At 40.6% G+C, this 24,109-nt stretch overlaps 1 protein-coding gene across 1 annotated transcript; it reads right to left on the bottom strand.

Moving 5' to 3' along the window:
* Positions 1–18,539: 18,539 nt before the first annotated feature.
* On the bottom strand, positions 18,540–23,799 carry LOC119646979 (cytochrome b5). Its single transcript, XM_038047689.1, has 2 exons — positions 23,082–23,799; positions 18,540–18,780 (listed from the first exon to the last, which is right to left on the bottom strand). The coding sequence occupies exons 1-2, from the start codon at positions 23,337–23,339 to the stop codon at positions 18,592–18,594; spliced, it is 447 nt and encodes a 148-aa protein (XP_037903617.1). The 5' UTR covers positions 23,340–23,799; the 3' UTR covers positions 18,540–18,591.
* Between the last annotated feature and the right edge of the window lie 310 nt (positions 23,800–24,109).

The following is a 24,109-nucleotide window of genomic DNA, read 5'->3' on the forward strand; positions in this document are numbered from 1 at the left end:
AATCTGAAATCTGAAATGAAGGGAGAAGCTCAAAATGACTCAAAATTTCTGAAATAAGTATAAGTAGAAATATCCATCTTGCTATACGCGGCTCCTATCTGGGCGTGCACACTGGATAACACAGTGAACCAGGGGCAGTTCGGCATACCGGGACGGTATCAGGTGAGGTTGTTTGTGTCATCGCGGGGATGATTCCCTTGGATGTTCTGACGAATGAGGCATACTGTCTCTACCGGCCGAAGTAACTGCGGGTTTCCTAAAAGCCACTAGCAACGGTGGGATAATTCCGAAAAGGCCGCTGAGCCTCATGTATTGAGAGATGGGTCGTGCGCAAGCATGAAGAATTAAATTATCACCTAACGCAGTTCCTTACGGGACGCGATAGACACAGGAAGTACTTGTATCGGTTCGGACTGGATGAGTCTCCAGACTGCCTCAAATGTGCCGTTACACCCGAGGATCCGGAGCATGTTATGTTCCATTGTCCGAGATTCGTGAATGAAAGAGGGAGGTTAAACGATGCCCTCAGCGCAGTTGTCGGACCCCATAATTTCGTGGAGGAGATGCTAAGGTCCGTAGCGAACTGGAGTGCGATAAACGGAACAGCAACTGCGATACAGGAGAAGCGGAAGAAACTGAAACGAGTTCGGAAAGCGCGGCGGACGCGTAACTTCGTTGAGCTGGTGCAAACCAAAGCCCTCGTCGCGAAAGAATACTTCACGGAGGTCACGGTGCAACCTGGCGCAGCACCGCCATTTTAGGATTTCCATCTCCTCGCAATAAGTAGCCTACAAGCATACCGTGGCCCTTCCATGTTCAGTTTTATTCTTGCCAGAGCCATACTCGGCGTGGATTCCTTGTCACAACCATATGGTGCATGTTGTTTAGAACTTAACTTCCTATCTACCATCACTCCCAAGTATTTGATGGTCGGCTTGCAAATGATTTCAATTCGAGCGTAATTTCGCTTCCGGAACTTTTTGATGAGGACCGCTTCCGTTTTTTCAACAAGTGCCAGGCTCTCTAACCACGCCCTAATAGCACTGATTGTTTCGCGAGAGTATAATTCTCTATATGCTTTGCAACTACAATCAATGCAATATCATCAGAACGTAACAAAAAGAAAAAACGGCATGTAACAAAAAGAAATCAGAGACCATACTACAAATCTATAAAGGACTGAACAGTGCGATAACCAGATGGCGACTAGATTTTGGTCCTCCAATATTTGGCCAAATTTTTGCTAGAGATGAACTAGCCTTTGCCACCTTCTTGCGACCATAGTCCAGGTGCCCCTTGAAGCTCCACTTGGCATCGATCATGCATCATCATCAACGGCGCAACAACCGGTATCCCATCTAATCCCTCCTTAATAAGGAGCTCCAGATAACCACCAATTCAATATCCCTAAAAGCTGTCTGGCGTCCTGAACTACACCATCACTCCGACTCAGGCAGGGTCTGCCTCGTTTTCTTTTTTACCATAGATATTTCCCTTATAGACTTTCCGGGCTGAATCATCCTCATCCATACGGATTAAGTGACTCGCCCACCCCAATCTGCTGAGCCGCATTTTATCCACGACCGGACGGTCGTGGAATCGCTCCTAGATGTCGTCGTTATATAGGCTACGGAATAGCCCATCCATGTAGGGGGCCGAAAATTCTTTGGAGGATTCTTCTCTCGAACGCGGCCAAGAGTTCGCAATTTTTCTTGCTAAGAACCTTTTCTTGCTAAGAAAGTTTCCGAGGAATACATGAGGATTGGCAAGATCATAGTCTTGTACAGTAAAAGCTTTGACCCTATGGTGGGACGTTTCGAGCGGAGCAGTTTTTGTTAGCTGAAATAGGCTTTATTGTCTGCCAACAACCGTGCGCGGATTTCATCGTCATAGCTGTTATCGGTTGTCATTTTCGACCCTAGATAGGAGAAATTTTCAACGGTCTCAAAGTTGTATCACTTTCTCCAGGGCCAGGTTGAAGAGGACGCATGGTAGGGCATCCCCTTGCCTTAGACCTTTGTTGATGTTGAATGGTCTGGAGAGTGATCCTGCTGCTTTTACCTGGCCTCGCACATTGGTCAGGGTCAGCCTAGCCAGTTTATTAAATTTATCGGGATACCGAATTTTCTCATGGCCGTGTACAGTTTTATCCTGGCTATGCTGTCATAGCCGGCTTTAAAGTCGATGAAAAGCTGGTGCAACTGATGTCCATATTCCAATAGTTTTTCCATTGCTTGCCGCGCTGAGAAAATCTGATCTCTTGCTGATTTGCCTGGAGTGAAGCTTCGTCGTTTTAAAATCCATCCTGTCCGAGGCTCCTTCCGTGGCTTCGTAACTTCGATTTTCCGTGTAGGGCTGTCAGCCCTACCCAACCTCCAACCTGAAGGACCAGTTGGTACAATTTGTCCCGTTTTTAGGCGCGGGAGACTTGCCTTCATTCTTTTCTATCTGCAGTTTTTCAATAAGAAAGAGGAAGGAAGCAGGCGTTTCCCAGGTTACGACCTATACTACCCTTTGACTGCCATATTTATCATTGGTGGAGTCAAATCCGTGCTAGTCAAAGTTTAAAATTCGGAAAACGTCGTCACAATGTCTTTGCACCCGCGTGCGTTTAAAGCAGGAACAGTGTCATGGTGGCTAGGCTGTGGAATACGACATTTTGGATAAAGTGCCTTAGGTGTGTTTGGAAGTCCACAACCGTAGCGGAAGGCTCTGGGATACTCTTAACAGTCTTGATATTCAAGTTGCGGATTTCTTAAAATGCCAGTCCGCCTCCTCTTTAGATTCAACAGAATAAGCGTTTTCAAAATGGCCCCTTGGGAGACGATTCCCTAAGTCTTCTCGCATGGATCATGTACGCCACCTCACATCAGTTCAAGGATATTGCAGTAATTTTATTTGGCCTTAAACTGCTGGCAACGAGTCTCAGGAAAAGACATCCATCCGATTCGACTGAGAGTCTGCTAATAATCCCAATACCAATCTGTTGCACTGCTTCTGAAATGGGTGTGCGTATGAGTTAATAGCAAACCGAAACCGAGGTGACCGCGGTGGATCGAAATCGCGAGATTTTATTGTGAGATAACTTCACGAAGAAATAATTCATTGAACATTGTCCGGACGGATCGAATCCGCTAAATTGCTGTAAAAGCAGATTTTATTGGTAGACCAGTGGTAGCTTCCTCCAAACTACAATTTTTAGTTTTAAATGTAAATATATATATCTCGAGAGCAACTAATATACTTACTTATACTTATTCACTAATTATATAAATTATTTTTAAAAATTTGTTTAAACTATCAACCTAATTACCTGCTAACTACCGTGGCCAGCCTTATTAATTTCGAGGGGCAATTACCTGAATCTGTGTTTAATAGCCGCGTTGCGTCTTCTCTCAAAATTTCCAAACTTTCCCAAGGGTCCAAGGTTGTCGTTCGATTTGCATGACACAAGAGGTCAAGATTTTTCCGTTGAATGGTATGGCCTTCTTCGACTATGTGCGCTGCCACTGATGATCTTATGCACGATTTTTGTTTCCGAACACTACTTTTCGCTTCCTTGATGTGTTCATTAAATCTAGTCGTTATCAGGCGTTTAGTCTGTCCTATGTCTATCTTATTACAATCGCTGCACGTTATTCGGTGGATCTCGCTTTTTTCCTCCGCTGCAAAAGGATCCTTGACGCTTCCCAGTAAATTCCGCAATGTGGACGATCGACTCGAACCTATGACTTCTAGTTGAAACTGTTTTATACAATTCCTATGTCCGGATAGCTCAGTGATTAGAGCATTGGGCTCTCGTACGGAGGGACGCGGTTCAAATCTCACTGGTGGCAGTGGGATTTGCATCGTGATTTGCCGTCGGACACCAGCCGACTCAGCTGTGAATCAGTACCTGAGTCAAATCAGGGTTATAATCTTGGGCGAGTGCAATGCTGACCACATTGCCTCCTACAGTGTACTGTAGTGTACCGTTACGGTCTTGAATGAAGTGCTCTAACACACTTCAAGGCCCTGATCCAATATGGATTGTTACGCCAACGATTATTATTATTATTATCCAATTCCTAATGTTGTTAGCAGGAGCAGCTTCCTCCAAACTACAATTTTTAGTTTTTAATATAAATGTGTATTTCGCGAGCATCTTATCCCCTACATCAGTACAAAGGTACTGAAAACAACTGCGATTATATGGTCTTTTTATATTTATTCGCTTATTACTTAACGCATTAAGAGGATGGGTGAGGACGAGGTGAGTGTGTCGTTCGGCGTGAAGGCATTATTTCCCAACACGCCAGTGAAAGTCAATTTTTGAACTCGATAGATGGCTGGACTAGTTTAGATCTGGCCCAAAATGGAGAAAAAAAGTTCGAATCTATGCAAACCTTGCCAGTCTCTGCATGAACTAAAACTATTTTGCATTTCGGGATAGATTCTACAAAACTACTTCGGAAGTAGCCGGGGGGAACCCCTTCTCGCCGTTATGCACTGAAAAGTTCATGTCATCAATCGAAGAAGAAATTGATTCGAGGGGAATAACGCTTAAAGTATGGTTTAGGTATGTAGATGACGTCTTTGCGATTGTTAGAAGAGAAGATATCGACATGATCATCTCCTCTATAAGTTAGATTCATTATAGAAGTAGAAAAGGATGAAGCTCCATCCTTCCAGTGGTAGGTCAATTGGAGAACCCGTCGAGAACTTCCCGCAATATCGAGCACGTATGCAGAATGGTGTACTTCTGCATGGTTTAAACCAGACTGTGCGTGAGCCCCAGGACATCAAGGGAAGCCGTGAGAGATTTAGGTACAAACCTGTAGCTGGCAATATTATGGGAAATACAACCACCCGCTCGAGACGCTAAATTTCTTTTATTTTCCGAGCCAGTGGCGCATAGTTCACCTTCTTCTCCACGTATTTCCATTCGATTTTGCTATTATGAGGGATAGCAACATCAATTATATACGGGGAGCGACCCGTCTTGTCAACTTGTCAGTACGTCAGGCTTGTTATGTGGAGTGTGGCGATCAGCCGGTCCCAATACATGCTGTAAGCAGAACTATCAAGCACTGCTTGCGTCTCATATCGGTAGACCGGACATGTTTCCGTGATCAGCCCATGCTTGTAAGCAAGGTTTTGATGGGTAACCTTAAACACAGTATTATGCCTGGTATTGTATTGCACCGGTGCCATAACAGGGCAGCCATAAATGAGATGGTTCAACGACTCTAACGCCGAACCACACATTCTGCACTGGTCGTTCTCCACCCGTTCTTTCATAATGAGCTTTTTATAAGCTCGGATGGCGACCACGCCGTCCTGAATGGCACACATGAACCCCTCCGTCTAAGCAAAGAGCTCCCCAGCCATCTGTTCGACAAATGCAAATCGACAAATGACTGCCAAAGACAATTTACGTGTTTACGGCGCTCGGGTTCAGAGACTCGCGGCTCCACGTGCAGATGAGCCGCTTTTTTTTTATTTCAGGTTTAGCTCGCGTTCTGGTTTATTTCATTGGGGCGTCGGGAATTCCCTTGTTCATTGCATTATTTTTAGATCCGGTACGGACCCACGCATTAGCATGGACACGTTGATTTTGTCAAAATGACACGTAAGGGATCAAAGCACTCAAAGGCCCCCCTTACATTCCCGAGCCTGGCTAGCAGAGAGGCGTGCAAGAACGTGTCAACCGAGCGCTTTAACGCAGGTTCAGTATTTGCGGGCAAACTTTCTCGGTCACTTAGTCAATTTCTTTTAGGGTTTGCTCTTCCCTCTAGGTCGTCTTTGGCCACTCATGATGGTTTTCAGACCACCCTAATCCAGAATTGGTCATTACAGAATGTCAATATTCTTTCGATTTAGGTGTTTTAGTTTTCCGTTTTATTGATACTCCTGGACATTCTGAAGATTTTCCTTCTTACCTGCTTCTGTATGAGGATATACAGAGGGGTCATTCCTAGAAGCACCTCCTGGGATGCTGTTGGACATGTCCTCATTGCCGAGGTGATACATATACAAGCTAATCTTGGAAGTTTATGTAACTTTCTAGCTGCTTGATGAGTTCAATATCCTTAATCGCGGTTAATTTTTAACGCTAGCTGAACCACACTTGAGCTCCAAGTTTACTACCTTCCCAAATAAGTATAGCCAAATAAGTAGGTCGTTTGTGAGCCAGTTTTGCAAGGGGTTGGTTGCCCTGCAATCATAAAATTGGCACGCAATTTTTCAATTGTATTATAAAAACACTGATGTGAATCTTTGGAACCACGAAAACATTCGACTTTGCCATAGATTAAATGTACGCAATAGTAAATGCATATGTATACAACAATGTTATTTCTATCAATCATCTCCTGGAAAAAATCTCTTTGAAATCAATGTCATTCATTTTAGTTGGCAAAATAAACATCCCCATCCCCCCTACCTAATTGCGTATATAAATATATAAAAAAAATAAAAAATAAAAATAATAATAATTTAAAGCAACGTAATCAAATCTCTTGGGAATGAAGTGTGATAACCTCTCCAATGTGAAAATAGAATATTGGCCTCTAATTATTCGCATGAGATGAGTACGAAGCAAACATTATTTGAAAATAATAGTCATTATCATCTTTTTCCTGGAGAAAACTGCGTCTCTTGTCATTACAGATCAAAACTTTCCCCCTTACGGGATTGTGATGGGTATACAGTTATATAAAGTAAAGTTTGATGATCTAAGTCAAGTGTATTTATGTAAATAGTCCAGAGAAATAATTTCCCCACATAGTTTTCGATGGTGCAACAATTCATTTTGGGTCTAGGTCTGGAAGCGTATTAGAGTACTTTATTCAAAACCGTAACGGTATATTAGAAAGCAATGCTAACTACACTACGGTTGTTCGGAAGTATAACCCTGATTTGCCCCAGGTAGTCACAAGCTGTTGAGTCAATTGGTATCCGACATTCAGTCACGACAGAATTCCCTTTGATACTCTGAGATTTGAATGCCGATTTTCATTGCAATAACTTAGAGGTCTAACAACTAAGCTAACTAGACAGATGACGTATTTACACTGTTATATGTATGTATAATAAAGCCGTTACAGACTTAAAATTGGTATATGCACCATCGTGATTTTTTCAAGTTTTTAAGTTGGATAAGTGTGAGGAAGAGTTTTGACTCCTCAGTCTCCTACATTTCATTCAACGTCAAAAACATCGGTGAATCCTTCATTTGATATGGCTTATTCTTTCAATTACACGTTTTCCCCCCGCCCCTTGAACCCCAAGTGAAATGATGTCACTCGTTGGCTGTGAAGGATTTTAAAGACCACATAATCTAACCAAATTTCCTGACGATAGCTTGAGCCGTTTGCGTGTAAATCGCGTCTGATCGACAGACAGGCTGTCGGATAGACAGACATTGAATTGACTATAATGTTGTTTTGCACAAAAAGGAACAAATTCTATATCGCCTGCAAAACTGCACCACCTGAGACACAAATTACAAATTCCTGATATCGAACTTCCCCAACCGAGCTCCACCAGAATCAGGTAAAAAATAAACTTGCCAAACGCCTCCTACTCCACAAGGACCCGAACAAGACCAAAGCCTTCAGTCATTTCTTCCGCGAATTTGCTTCTACGCACGCCCACAACAGAAATCCGCCAGCATCAACTGTTTTTGTAGCAATACTTATATACGTAGTTAACATTTCCCATTAGCCTGAGACAAATACTAAAAAGGCATTTGTTAAAACACTCTATGATCAGGTGTTGCAATGCATGGAGAAAATAACAATAAAACAAGTCGGGAAACCGGAAGCTGGGCGCTTCAGGTATGAAAGGTTTTGCTTGTTTCTTGTGTGAGTATATTTGAGTGTAGAACTATCCCATTTGTACGTAGCCCGTTAAGAATATTCATTTAGCATATCAGATTTAGTACTTCAAGTTGTAAATTTACACGGTAAGGTGCTACTAAGGTAAGGAGCTACTATAACTTTGTTACTAATGGTATGATTTTGATCAAACTTGGAGATAATATGCTTCATATTATATTTTATACTACTACCACTGGGGTACACGTAAGGGGGTTTTACTCAATTTTCCCAAAAATACGGCAATATACTATTATTAACTTAATTTGAACAGATATCGATATGGAGAGTATTTTGAGGCTTGGGTACCGTATAGAGGCAGCTTCATGATTTTTTTCAGATTTTTCGGTTGGGTAGTTTCTGAGGATGGCTCCGTTAAAGAAATCATTAGTTTGCACCCCTCCCACTCCCCGCCTTCTTAACAAATCTCAAAACTAAGACCGACTTCAAAAAGTACTAATCGAGACCTTTCATTTGATACCCCACATGACTATATTTGGTGAAAAAAATTTGTACACCCCCTTTTTACATGTATGGGGACCCCCCTGAATCTCAACGTAGGAGGATATTACTCACTGCATGTCTGGGGGTCCACAGTTCCCACCTTCTCGTGTCCTCTCGTGTCAATCGGTATAGCTGTTTCTGAGAAAAGTGACAGAAAGACAGACAGACTGACAGACAGACAGAAGACGAACACAGAAAGGCGACCTGTTGTTCGAACTTAAAATTGGTGACGATGGAGGCGAAAACCTACGGAGGAAAATTGAAGCATCACTAGGTGAGGCTGCGGCCGTCAAAATGAGTAAGGTGATCGAATGCAAGGATTTGGATGAAGTCACCGCAAAATCTGAGATCTGCGAGGCCTTGCAAACCCAATGGGAATTACAATCAGTGAGCGAGTCTAATGTGCTACGACTTAGAAAAGCGTACAGCGGCGCGCAGATAGCGTCGATAAGTCTTCCTATTGAAGCAGCGAAAAAGGCGATTGCAGTCGGCAAAGTACGTATTGGATGGGTGGTCTGTCGGTTACGGGAACAGAGTCCAGTGCATAAATGCTATAAGTGCTGGCAGGTTGGTCATATAGCGAAAGCTTGCACTAGCTCGCAAGACAGATCAAATCTGTGCCGCAAATGTGGAGAACAAGGCCATTTGGCAAAGGACTGCAACGGAGGGCGCAAGTGCGTATTCTGCGTGGAAGCAAAAAGTAGTGACAACGCCCAGATTGCAGGAAGCAGTAAATGCCCAGTATTCAGAAAGGTGTTCATAAATAAGTACAAATGAAGTTTATGCAACTAAATCTGAACCACTGTCGAGCGGCCCAAGACCTGCTCTCCCAGAGCGTGTTTGAAAATAATGTCGACGTAGCTATTGTATGCGAACAATATGAAAATCTTCATAGCGGAGTATGGGTAGCTGACAAAAACAGCAAAGCCGCGATATGGAGCTGCGGAAGTCGTGCTATAGAAGATGTAAAAAAACATCCAGAGAACGGATTTACACGTGCCAAAATAGGAGGTATATACATCTATAGTTGTTACGCAGCCCCGAGCCTCACGCTTGTTGCTTGAGAAACTATCCTTTGATGCCAGGCGCTATAATCCCAAAATAATTGCCGGTGATTTCAACTCATGGACAGAAGAATGGGGAAGCAGAAAAACAAATGCAAGAGGGCAAATACTGCTAGAGACATTCTCGCGTCTAAATGTCGTACTTGCGAACTCTGCGGGAGCCAATACATACCGGAGTGGAGAATTACAATCGGTAGTAGACCTCACTTTCGTCAGTGACACCCTTATCAAAGACTTGCAGTGGCATGTTAAAGAAGAGTACACACACAGCGATCACCAGGCTATTGTCTTCTAAACCTCGCGTAGGAATTATATGAAGCCACCAAAAAGAATAACGATGAGCTGGGTAACTAACAAATTCGATGAAGAAATGTTCAAGGAGGTACTTCTAGATGACACATTATTATCGGGAAGCGCACAAGAAAAAGCTTTACAGGTCGCGGAAAAATTGCAGCGGGCATGTGATGCCTCTATGCCACGGCGTAGCGCTTTCCGAAAACGAAATCCCAATTTCTGGTGGAATTCAGAAATTGAGGAATGTCGGAAAAACTTAGAGCTAGGAGATGCTCCAAGCGCAGGAAAAATCAACCTGAATTCGTTGAGCTACACATGCAATACAAGAACGCGAGGAAAAAAATGCAAGTAGCTATCACGAAGAGCAAATCCGAACATTTCAAGCGGATGTGTACCGAAGCTGATTCTGATCCATGGGGTGGCGCCTACAGGTCTGTAATGTCATCACTGAAATTCAAGCGCTCCCCACCGATTACCTGTCCAAAATTACTGCAGAACATAGTGGACACTCTCTTCCCAGAGGATGTGAACTACACAAATCTGCCTAAAGTTCATGTAAACCTCGACGAAATTCCTGAAGTGTAGAAGAGGAAATTTTTGATGCAGCAAGAAAGTTCGCTGAAAATAAGACCCCAGGGCCAGATGGAATCCCGAATATCGCTCTGAAAGTGGCAGCCAGGTCAGCACCAGGTATGTTTGCCAAACTTTTTACGACATGCCTTATAGAAGAAGAATTCGCCGAGAAATGGAAGCTGCAAAAGTTGATACTTATTCCGAAGCCAGGTAAACCATTGGGAGACCCCTCCTCATATCGACCGATATGTTTGGTCAATACCATTGGTCAACTATTTGAACGAGTATTATACAACAGGCTGCTCGCTGTTGCGGAAAAGGAAGGAGGCCTATTCGATAAGCAATTCGGGTTTCGTAAGGGGAGATCAACCATCGATGCAATCAACATGGTGACTGGCCTGGCACGCGCTGCAATACAAGATGACAAATGCTGTGGTGACACTCGATGTAAAAAATGCATTCAACACTGCAAAGTGGACGAAAATCGTAGAGGCTCTAACCAAACTACAGGCTCCAAAGTACATTGTACGCATCGTTGTTGCATTTCTTCTTGGAAGAAGATTATATTGCGACTCGGAGGATGGAGAGAAATTATTCCTAATGACGTGCGGCGTACCACAGGGGTCTGTCTTAGGTCCCTTACTGTGGTTAATTATGTACAATGGAGTGCTGACGCTACGCCTTCCTGACGGCGTGAAAACTATTGGCTTTGCGGATGATATCGGGGTAACAATAGTGGCAAAACGCTTAGACGAGATGGAAATCTATGCAAATGAAGCGATATGGGAGATCAATTCCCGGTTAAAAAAGTCCGGTCTTTCACTTGCTGAACATAAAACGGAACTAGTGCTAATCAGCAAAAGAAGGAAAGACACGACCGTGAAAATTAAAGTTAGTGAAAAAACAATTTACTCCTAAGAGTCGCTTAAATATTTGGGAGTAATGATTGACAAAAGACTCAATTTTAAAAAACACATTGAGTGCGCTGCAACTAAAGCATCTTCCATCGCTGTAACGATCTCGAGGATGCTACCGAACATTGGTGGGCCAAGACAAAGTCGACGTCGTCTTATTTCAAGGGTAGTTAGTTCCGCGCTACTCTACGCAGCTCCAGTTGGGGCAACCGTTCTGGAAAACAAATCAAATTGCGGAAAACTAGGAATGGCGTATCGACTAAGTGCACTCCGGGTATGCAGTGCTTATCGAACAACATCAGGAGAAGCAGCATATGTACTGGCAGGGACAATCCCCATAGACATCTTGGCGGATGAAGGTCGGCGTCTCTACGACAAAATGTACGCAATCGGGGAGTCTATTGTACTTCGACGGCAACTAGCACGGCGGGAATCCATCGCAAAATGGCAAAAGAGATGGAACGAGGCACAAACTGGCCGTTGGATCTACCGTATCATTCCACACATTCGAAGATAGATGGAAAGGAATCACGGGGAACTAAGCTACGAGCTAACACAGTTTTTAAGTGGACATGGAGGTTATCGGGCTTGTCCTTATCGATTTGGACACGACGAGTCACCATGGTGCCCAAGATGTGGTAACGTGGCTGAGAATGCGGAGCATGTTGTATTTGAGTGCCCAAGGTTTACAGCACACCGAACTAGGCTGGAGGCGATCACAGACAGGCGCTTAACACCTGAAAATATAGCGGAGTTTATGTTGGAATCCACGGAGGCTTGGAATCAAGTTGTAATTGTACTGAAAATGATTCATCAACAGCTAAGGCATGAAGAACTGCGAAGAAAGCAAGAAAGGGAGCGAACAATAATGCGCCGCAGTTAAGAACTGATCCAGCTCCACGATGCAATGCTTATAGCAGTCCCGTGGGGAGAGTGGAAGAAGAAGGAGGTGGTTTTAGTGAGTAGAAGTCTCACATAACTGTATGGCAGGAGCCAGCAGTAGGTTTTGAACCTTTGCACCTTCCAACGATAAAAAAAAGAAGACAGACGGATAGACAGACAGACGGACAGCCAGATAGACATTGAACCGATTTTAATAAGGTTTTGTTTTACAAACAAAACCTTAAAAATGATTAATGTTTGTTTATGAATATTCGAGGATTTTAGAGTTTCGGGAAATTTGAAAGGGTAGTGATCAACATTTTCAAAATATAATTAAAAAGATAATTTGTTAAAGAATATTAAAAAATATGTTTCAGGTGTAATATAATGACGGAATTTTAAAGGAGGATAATGGAGATGCTAAGGAACTCTGGAAATAAAGCTGAGAGAATTTTGTTTCCCAATCCGACCCATCAACGTGAAGTTGAGCGCGGAAAAGACTATCTTCACTTATTCGGAACCTTACGAATGTTGTGCCCCACTTTGGGTGCCATTTGAATTTATCGGATTACATCGAACTCGATGTCAGCGTCAGCAAGGAGAACGCTATCTGGTTATAGCAACTATTTAACTATTTTAATGTTTATCAACCAATTGGATTGTTACGACTAATTTTTAGTGTGGTTTTCCTTGCTCTTTTCGCATTTAGCATATATTTAATTTTTTACTCCAAATTATTCTAAACTATATGTTTCAATATGCTTTATTGGAACATTGCGATTGGACCTATTATGATATCTTTAACCTAAACTGAATCATAATTTCGCTTGGATTATATAAATGAGGTGATTTTAGTAGTAAAGTATGGACTATTTAATTGATTCTGATATTTGTATTGTAATTTAAGTTTTAACATGCTCCGTAGTTTCATGTTTATATGCCTATTGTTCATTTCTATCGTTATTTTTTCAATTTAATTTGGCTGTAAATTAGTTTCATTATCATTAACACTTAGCGCCCTATAAGTGATAAGCCTACTGCAATGGGACAAGCACAGAGACAAGTACACATATATATGACGCAACCGGAGACAAGAATTGAAAGGCTTATGTCTAAACACTGCGATCATCATACTGTTCTTGTTGATTTAGTGCGCCATATTTTCCGGTCGACGGAAATAGGGATTTTTCGAAAAGATTGCGTAAGCCATCAATAAAGATAATCAGAAAATAAATATGATGTTACGATTCTGGATTTGTGTTTATTTATAATAAAAAAAATTCCTATAATTTTCACTAATCAGGAATAGATTTGTTTTTTTGATTTGTATAAATGTGTGCGCTAAACAACCCCTTTTCCCTGATAGGTTTTTGTAGCTAACATTCTACATCTGAATTTTAAACGACATATTTCGAGATCATATAATTTTCATATCATAATATCAGAAATTGAAATGAATCAAAAAAATAATCTAGGCAGAAGAAAAAAAAATAAAATCGAAAGGGATGCAGATACTGTGTGCATAAACCGGTTCTTCTAGGTATCGCTCCATTTGATATTTTTCCCTACAGAGTATCTTCTTTATTTATGAATTCAACCTCATCCCCGGGAAGAGTGAAGATTTTATGGGGGGCGGGGGATCTCCTTTCTGCAGCCCTCAGCAGTCTGCAGAGACTGCTCTTAAAAGGTGACGGTGTCACAGAGCAGGGTTTTTTAAGAATCATCATGGTGAAGTCCGAATAGTAAGCGTTATTCCCGGAGGGCAAGTTATGTAGGATAAAGAGGAAAGTCTTTCTTTTCTAACTTCTTTAAAAAAATGCAGTGGTGAGCCCTCGCCCCCTCAAAAAGGCTTTTGGTGGACCCCATTTCCGGGAGGAATTGGGGTGGGGGTGTACAGAAAAAAAACGGTAAGTCCTTTTTAAGGTTTTGTGTGAAACACAACTTTTTTAAAAGCGATTCATAGTCTATCTGCCTTTTTTTCGAGGAGGTTCAAAAGACACTGGACTGGATATGCCAGTGTGTGGGAATTTTAACCACTAAAATCACCATCCACTCTCTCCATATCACGTGGAACCACCATAAGGTGTTATAACACGAGACGAAGTCAGCTCATTCTAGCTTGGTCACATATCTTCTCTACGTGGCGAACGTAATCGCGCTTTTCTCCTCTCCTCTGCTTTTTGCAGTTTGCTGTGGATAGATGCGATCATGATGTTGATCGCATCCAAGGCTTTCTGACATGTTAGCATTCTTGGCACAATATTTTCTGGTTCTAGAGTGTCCTCTATGTTCTTCCTTTCTTCGAAAAATCTTGGATAATGGAAAAATACGTCCTCTGGGTTTTCCGGAACTTCTCACAGTTTGGATAATCGTGTGAGGTATCCAGTTTAAACCTGTACTGGCGATATCCTCCATGACGCGTGAGAAACTGGGTAGGATTATAATTAGTTTCACCGTGTAGTCTCTCCAACCACTTGTTTATGGCAGGGATCAGTCTGTGAGTCAACCGTCTATTTTCCGAGCGTTTCCAGTGCTTTTGCCACGTATTTATAGATCTTCCCCCGCCGTTTTTGATGCGGGCTTGAAAATGATGACATGATTCGCGATTTGAATCCGGACATAATTTGTTTAACGGAACTTCCCGAGACCGCTTCCGTTTTTTGGAGCAGAACTCTGTAGCCAACCCTTAATAGTACTGATTGCTTCGAATGAGTAGAACTTAGCATCCTCGAGGTGGTTTGCGACTATAACCAGGACTATATTGTCTGCGTAACCCATCCGGACGTACGCCTTCGATCCGTCATCGGTGTCATACCGGAACATCCGTTCTTGTTAAAAGCTATTGACAATAACTGCGAAATAGACGGGAATACTAGTCTTCGCCAGAGATTCCCGTATTATATTCCAATTGGCCCAGGGTCACTACCACGCAATATTTTCTGGTACTATCCTTTCTGTGAATTGAAGTGAACTGCCAAACCAGTAACCAATATGATGGCATCAATGGGTAGATCTGGCTTTTCGGGGCCAGTACTGTCGGTCAACAACCGGGGGTAATCTATTGTAGATTATTCGCTCTAGCATTTTCCCCACCGTGTCCAAAAACAAATAGGTTTGTAGGACCTTAGGCAGTAGTACTAACTTCTGCCGTTTCTATGCCACAGGAAATATCTCCGCACATGCACGCTTCAAACAACTCAGTGAACATGTCCGGTCTGGATTTCAGGGGAAGCTTAAAGGCCCTATTCGGTATGCGATCCAGACCCGGAGCTTTGTTGTCTGCTACTCTACCGCAGATCTCCAGGAGCTCGTCTCTGGTGACTGGTGGCATTGTCGTCACATACAGAGGTCACTGGAAGTTGTCAGTATCCTCCTCTTGCTGGGGGGAATAACTCCTGGATGATTTTTAACAAGATCTGTGAATGAACGCCCTTTGAATCGCACCATCACGATTCTATAGACGCTTACTCACGGATATACGTCCGCCTTCTAATAGAGCTTTTTAAAGCATTCGTTTTTGCTTTGTTGCGAGCTTGATGGCGTGTGGTTCACCTATAGCTCCAAGAAGATTGCCTGGTGGTGGTTGTGGATACACTCCTAGTTAACGCAGCAGGAAATACCACGCACCAGTCCAGGGCTGACAAAGGTTAGGTCTACGATAGGCAAATTCGCCTTTCCGAAAGGTGTTTACATCACCTTCGTTGGCCAAAATTATATCCAGCTGCGCAAAAGTATCTAATAGACTGCGCTCCCTTGCGTTTATTTCTCTCCTACCCAGTTCAAGAGCCCAAACATTGAAGTCACCGGCAATCACGTTTGGGCTACGTCTCCTTGCGTCTAGGACAAGATCATTAAGTATGCGGACAGTCCCAGACTTGGTGAGACGTAACAGCTGTACACATATATCCCGTTCATTTTCACCCACATGAAGCCGCTGGCTGTCCGATTCACAGTACATTGTATGGTTTGTCGACCGCATGTTCACATCACCGCTCCACTAGTCGAATCTGTAACCCCTACGCCACCATAGCGGTTTCTATAGGGTCCTCTAATGATCCAATTTCAATCTCAGATTCGTAGGTGGTCTACTTGAGTAAATTCTAAATGACCCTGCATTGATTGAGGTTTATTTGAATAAACCACATTTTCGCATATAAGTGAGCATCTTTTTAAATTCCGGGCATTTAGTACTTCCGGTAATATGCCGGTTATCTCGTCCATCTTTTCCTTCGGACATTAAGAATTTTGGGACCCTATTGCACTCTTAAGCAATATGGCCCCTTTACCAACACCTTCTGCATTGATCGGACCGATGAATGCCGCTGGTGCATGCCTTAGCGAAATGACCAAACATGAGGCACTTGAAATCCCTCTTTAAAGACATCTGCTCCCTCATACGGCGGACAACCCATTCGATTCGAACTTTTTCAGTCGCCAATTGATTGTAGCAATGTGGCCATTTGCGAATTTCCATAGGATTTTTGCAAACTCACAATGGACTCCTTGGCAAATTCCTCCAATTTGAACTGTTCCTTCAAGGTAGTGAAAATTTCTTCTTTGGATGTCGCTTCATCGAGACCCTCCTGTACTGTGGCATTTTTCCCATTCGAGTTCCTGACTTGAGGTCGAAAGTCAACCGTTTTTCCCTAGTTGGATTTTTTTAGCTTGAACATGAGACCACCCTTCTGTGTCCTTCGAATGTTGCTGATATTTTCTCCTAGATATTTTAGGTCAGGGTTAGCTTTGGCTTTTTTCAATATCTACGCGTAAGGTGAATTGATGCATGTTGGGCTTCCCTTTGACAGGTTTACTATTTTTGCACTGCAGTCGAGCGATGTCGACGACCAGAGGCCCGCTTGCTCACTCCTAAAAGCCACCGGTACTAAGGTGGCTGCGGTAGCTTTTGAAGCTTTCCACCTTCCATCGCGAGAAAAAAGACAGACAGACAGACAGACAGACATTGAACCGATTTTAATAAGGTTTAAAAACTTAAAAATCACTACATTATAAAACTGATGATGTTATTCCCGTGATAAGTATATATGTATTATAATATTATAATCTGTCCCAATGTGATATTACATTGCAAAACATCACCGAACATCACTGTCCTTTGTAGTGCAAGTGTTGCTAGTGGTTATCGAGTTCCGTGGTGACGCTAAGTATAGCTTATGAATCTATTAGTGTTATGATTTCTCTGTTCTCTTGAGAGGTTTTGACGTTGATCAACAGTTTCGGGCTTGTGTTTGATACCTTGCCGAGCAATCGAAAATGCATATGCTCCCGAGTACATGTGAATATATTTTACTATTGTATAAAGGTCTCTATGTATATATGGGATTTGGGATTCCAGTGAAAATGCACTAACCACAAAGTGGCCACTGGTACATTCATTTGTGTATCTCTTATCCAATTAAAGAGTGGAATATTAATTCCCATGGATCAAAAAATAATTGAAATAAAAGGCGCTTCGAGCTATCTATATATCAAATACAATATAGTCGGTAGTTATTTTTCCTAGCTTTTTCTAGTAAGTACGTTGGCAGGTTGACATGAAACGTAGCCGACAATTAGGACATCGGGACTGTATGTATGTATTTCATCCAATGGGCAAGATTTCATCCTTCATGACAGAATGTAGCCATGCAGTTTGTAAAATCATCCCAATATATGGGTTAGCGAGTTAATCGTATACAGGTCAACGCACAAACCATCATAATCCCTGAATAACATCAATATATGAATTAGAAGAATATAATAGCTTGAAACTCTGATTTTTCACATCATTTATAATCTCAATAACTTTTTATTCAGTTCTTTAAAACATTCTAAATACAGGGAATGCGGTCCACATAATATTGTTTACTTTTGCAGCTGAGCTATTTTAAAATTCGTCAATGCATTACCAGTAAATGCATATTTACATATGTATATAGCTACTTTTATTGTATGTTTGATCGAAATATTGAACGCAAATAAAGTTTAGTAATTAGTACATTGTTTGTTGTTTCCATTCCGTAATGGAAATTCACTAAGGAATTAAAATTTTACAATTGAATTTTTGTAGTTTCATCATAAAATATATTCCATTCTTCAAACTATTTAACTGTATATAGTAGGAGGGTTGTTTTAAGAAAAACTAGAAATTATAGCAGAAATTAGGGAATATTAAATCTTTAGGATTTACTAAGTGTATAACATTTCGGGAAATGCATTCACTAGTCCATATAAAGTTTAATTTCTGCAAATGGCGTTAAATTTATAAAAAATTAAGTCACATTCTCATACTATTTTGCATTATTCTTAAAATTGGAGATATAACAGGACGAAAACTGATATTAAATAATGATTACATATAGTATGTAGCCCATAAATGAAATAAGATGTGATTATAAATACTGTTTTATGATAGATTGCGAATAAATATGGACTAGACTAATCAGTTTTTGTTTAGTATGAGTTCTAAATCTTTATCAGTCTGAGATTTCAGCTGTGAAGCTTTTATTCAGGCATGTCTGCCAGGTGGAATCCACCAATTTCCAATCGAAATATCTGTTGATGTTGCGGTAATTTCCCAATAAGATATTTATCAAGCATGTCTATTGCCTCCTTTGAATGTCCAGTTCCTCGGAAAGCTATCGTACAATCCATGCCTGCGTAATCGATCATTACGTCCCAACCACCTGGATGCTGAAATAAAAGGAAAACAATATTAGAATTGAGAATAAATTAATTGGGAAATTTCCAAAAAAAGGATTTACGGTTTTGTTTTGTTTAGTTTAAGGAAGCATTAAATACTATAATTTTATAAACTAGTACTTTGTTTTTATGGATCAAGGTGGTTGAAACAACTCGGATACAAATATGCGAAAAATAAACAGAATTATATATTAATTACGTATTCTCGAAATAAACTCCCAAAACAACCCTTAGATCGTCGCTCACAGAAACGATGACATCAGAAATCAAATCCTAATTTGCTTAGAAAGTTAACTATATATTGGTAAATCACCATGATATATTTAATATTCCTGCTATTTATCTTTATCATCTGGCATCTATCCTTATCCAAAGTCATCTGTACGGTGACCCAAAGAATAATTCAAGCAATTCGTTGGGGTTATGCATACGTAAGCCATAAATGGTGCAGGGGCATAACTTCGTGACAGCTAAATGTTAACAGACTATTTTTTCTAAGATTTTAGAGTATCAAAGATTTATTGATTTCAAAATCACGCCATATATGATAGAAAAGAAGGGCAGTTCCAGTTTCAGTTAGAGTTCAAGAAAATATGTTCATAGAGCTTGGCGCTTCAATGAATGCTCAATGAATGCTAAGTGATATCTCTATCACGCCACTTCGACTTAAGGGGGTCGAGGGTCGGATCTGCGGAATCGAATTTTTTTTTTGGCATCAATTGTATCAAGATATAGTATAGAATATATTGATAAAGTGTTTTTTTGATATTTGCAGTCGTTCGGAAATTGTAGTGTTAAACACATGCCAGATTTATGTCGATTTTATGGACTAGGTATAGCAGATTAACGGTCGGTTAAGATTTTCTGGTTGAAAATCGGATTCTACTTTTTAAATGCGTTTTTCTCGAAACTGCATGTTGAAAATCGGCTGCCACCATAGCCCAAAATCTATCCAACGAAATTCTTTGAAATTTTCACGACTTATTCAGAACATATTTCTACGGTCCGCAAACTAGGATAATTGCGATTCATTCAGTAGTTTCTTTTATTCATTGAAGTTGCCGTGAAAAAACACCTAAATTCACAAAAAAAAAGTTTAACACGGCACCAAAAATTTAGCTTTTAATATTTTTTAATAATCCTAATTTGCGGACTGTAGTTAAGTCTGTAAATTAAAATAACGTTTTTCTCTAGAATGATCGCAGCACCTTTACCATGGCAGCAGAAAAACACCTTTTTTTTGGAGATGGGTGTATAAATTGCTCTGTATTTCAATAGCAAACTATGCGATCGGGCTGAAAATATTACCATGAACGCTTAAGATAATAATAAATCTATAGTGAAAAATTCGTATTTGTATCTTTATCCAGCTCTTCACAAAAAAATTCTAAAAAAAAGGCACAAAACGGCCTTCACACGGGATGACCCCTTATTTGACAAATATAAACACGAGTCCTGCAGCAGATAGATCTCAAATCTTGTAGCATAAAATACACAAGTCGCAAAAGATCTAGAAAGGAAAACAGGCAATGGGTTCGTTCTCCCCAGTATCTATCTATAGGCATATCTATTCGCGAAGCATCTAGAAAGTTTCTTCCAGCCTCTAGATACACAAGCGTCTATATGCTTAACGCCAGTTCAAACTAAATGAGCTGAGGACAGAATTAAAACAAATGTGCCTCCTAACAAAGCTCCTGGCTATGAACTTATTACAGGAAGAATACTAAAAGAATTACCAGAAAAGAGCCTAGTCGAATTATTACAAATAATTAATGCAGCTTCTAGATTAAAATACGTCTCTCAACAGTGAAAAGTGGCAGAAGTTATAATGGTCCAAACCAGGGAAGGAGCCAAATAGAGTCGGATCATATCGGCCAATATTGCTACTCCCGGTAATCAAATACCACCCCACCAATTCTTTTTCCACGAAAAGTATTTCACAATCCTATAGGTGCACAGGATCATGAATCCGATAGAAATGCATTAAAAAAAGCAGGTATGCTCAGTAATTTTTCACGATGTTGCCCAGACCCTTGACCGTGTGGCATGAAGGTCAGTTTTATAAAATGCATAGGGATCTGCTGAGTACCATCTATAAGACATTCTCCGCTATCTTGCTAGGCTCGATAGGCCCATCCGTCCCCAGGCCCATACCAAACAGGCTTCACTTCAGGCAAATCAGCAACAGATCAGATTTTCTCTGCGCGGCAAGCATGGAAAAACTCTTCGAATATGGACATAAGTTGCACTATCTCTTCATTGACTTTAAAGCCTCCTATGATAGCATAGCCAGGGTAAAACTGTACATGGACTGACAACAGGATTACTCTCAAGGCCCATTCGACATCAACAACGGTCTACGACAAGGGGATGCGTCCTCTTTAACCTGGCCCTCGAGAAAGTATTCCGTGATGCTGAGGTAAATGCAAGAGGTACGATCCTCTTTAAGTACACCCAACTAATGGCCTATGATGACGATATCGACATCATGGGAAGAACTACCCAAGAGGTACAAACTTCATCCAGATCGAGCAGGCGGCGATTGTCGCGAGACCTTGGCCTGCACATCAATGAAGGCAAGACAAAGTATATGGTGGCAACGTCAGCACCAAAAACTAACAACATCAAACCACACTCGTCAAACGGGAAGAAGAAGGATAGGAGACCACAACTTTGAAACCGTTTATAATTTCTCCTATCTAGGGTCAAAAATCACAACCGATAACAGCTACGATGATGAAATCCGCGTATGATTATTGTCAGCTCACAGAGCCTATTTTAGCTTACAAAAACTGTTCCGCTCGAAACTTCTCACCATAGGGTCAAGCTCTTACTGCATAAGACAATGATCTTACCAGCCCTTATGTATTCCTTGGAAAATTGCGAACTCGTGGCCGCGTTTGGGAGAAGAATCTTCCAATTGATTTTTGGTCCGTAACATGAGGATGGACGATTCCGTAGCCTACATAACGACGAAATCTATGAGCGATACCATGACCGTCAAGTTGTGGATAAAATCCGGCTCAATAGGATACAGTGGGCGGACCACTGAACCCGCGTGGATGAGGATGATCCAGCCCTGAAAGTCTATAAGGACAATATCTATGGTAGAAAAAGAAGACGAGGCAGACTCTGCCTAAGATGGAGCAATGGCGTAGGTCGGGACGCCAGACAGCTTTTAGGTATATCGAATTGGTGGACCTCGGTGCAAAACCGGGATGTCTGGACTTCCTTATGCGTTGTTGCGCCGTTGATGATGATGAAAGGTTTTTGCTGTGACAGTCCTTATCGGAGGTGCTCTTGACATTTCGGTAAAGTTTCAAAATCTGCAGGTTGCCAGCCCATAAATTTCCATTCGTTTTAGCCGGGAAAACTTAAAGTATATTTTGGAGTTCCAACCCAAAGGGCAAGGTCTTTTAAGCTTAAAAAATTTCGAACAAAGGGATGATTCCGATCGCATAAGATGGTTTATGGAACGAAATTGTAAGCCAAACATTCAAGCTTCTGATGAACAAAAATTCTAAGGATCGATTAATAAAACAATTTCAGATAAAAAAAATATCGATTATCTAATCAGAAGTGTTCGAGCAGACTTAATATATAACAAAAATGTTACTCAAAGATCTGTATTTGATTTTTGCTAAGAAGTTTTCCTAAATATCAGTAAATATATATTTATCAGCAAAAAAATATCACTCAAATATAATATTTACTTGAGAAATTCGTTTCCTTTTTATTTTTGAACAACATCGGTTGCTTTACTTCTTTTTGAACAGTATCAGTTGTCGTCCTTCTTAAAATATGATATGATGCCAACTCGTAACCATAATAAGGAAATGGTTTTCTAATCGCACTGTAGACGAATGCAAATGCGAGTATAGTAACTTGCCATAGATATGTATACTCATTACTAAATCAAACCATCTGACTGGTCAGGGTGATAACGAAAAACAGTGTTAGTAGAAGGAGCAAATATTATTCATTTGGACTTGTTTATTAACAGCAGTAATACAGTTATAATTTTAATGTTAATGGTCTGTACTTATTAGCTCGTATTTTAAACTCTACTACAATAAACGAAAAAATGGATCTTTCTATAAGTAAGGATATATCTATCAATCATGCTTTTCTATTCAAATAAAGGAATATATCACAATGGATCACAATTCTATGTAATGACTAAATTTGATATAATTCTTTTAAGGATTCAACAATTTGTTCATTGAACTCTTGACTCACCCGTGTGAGATATATTGGAGTAAATACTTTAAATATTAGTTGATAATACTTACTGAATCTAAAAACTTCGTTACATCATAAACCCGATCATAGATCACTACCCAGCAATCTTCAATATTGTCATGTTCTGCTACTTCTTCTAAGGAAATTTCCGCCAAACCATTGTATTTTTCGCCAGGGGTGGATTTCACTGGGATTTTGTCCAATCGCAAGGCTCTTAATGCAATTGACAAAATATCATTGGTGGTATTTGCATCAACAAAATTCGATTCTTTTCCATTTAGTAATTTGCTTGGTTCACTCTGATCCATATTTAGTTTTTCACGTAGAATCGAATCAAACTTTACTTTCACTTTTATTTCCTGTTTTTACTTTTTATCAATAATTAATAGTTTATTAGATTCACTTTTATCACTTACAATTTTTTTTATTACCACTAAGTATGATTTATCATAACTTTTACATACACAACGAATATTTGTCCTTAAAGATTGTCCATGAAAAGCCGTCAGTTTTCAAATTCTCAAGGAACTGTACAGTTCAAGTTGAAGGCTACTTTTGAACTGGCAATCTATTCAACTAATAACAATGTCGATAGTCAGTTCGCGAGCAATTCTGCTTAGTAATTTAACTTAATGCGTTATTTTGTGTTTTCTTGAGATGATAATGAAATAGATGCACGAGAATTGTGTCTATTTAAGTCGGTAATTTTCGCAAGCAGACAATGGAAATAATGTGATGTTGCTGGTCAATAACGATAGTAAATAATGAGAATGCAATTGAAGTAGTCTAGTCTGGGCTTGAAAAATCAATTTTCTATAGCATATTGAATAAGAACACGCCAGCATAATGTAACTTGATAGTGAAGTTATTTAGCGGTGAGAGATTGTATTTCATTCAGATTTACTTTCGATTTTACAGATTCGATCGAATGACGATAGCAATAGGGAAACCTGTAAATTTTTATCTCCTTCAGAGTCTAATGCTTCGCCGATTGTCTTGTTATTAGAACAGCGGATGTAATTCGATCCTATTGCAGTCGTGCTTATAAAACATAAGCAAGTTATATTGGTATGTTGCG

This window comes from Hermetia illucens, chromosome 1 (genome assembly GCF_905115235.1).
Source record: "Hermetia illucens chromosome 1, iHerIll2.2.curated.20191125, whole genome shotgun sequence".
In the NCBI taxonomy this organism is placed as follows: Eukaryota; Metazoa; Arthropoda; class Insecta; order Diptera; family Stratiomyidae; genus Hermetia; species Hermetia illucens.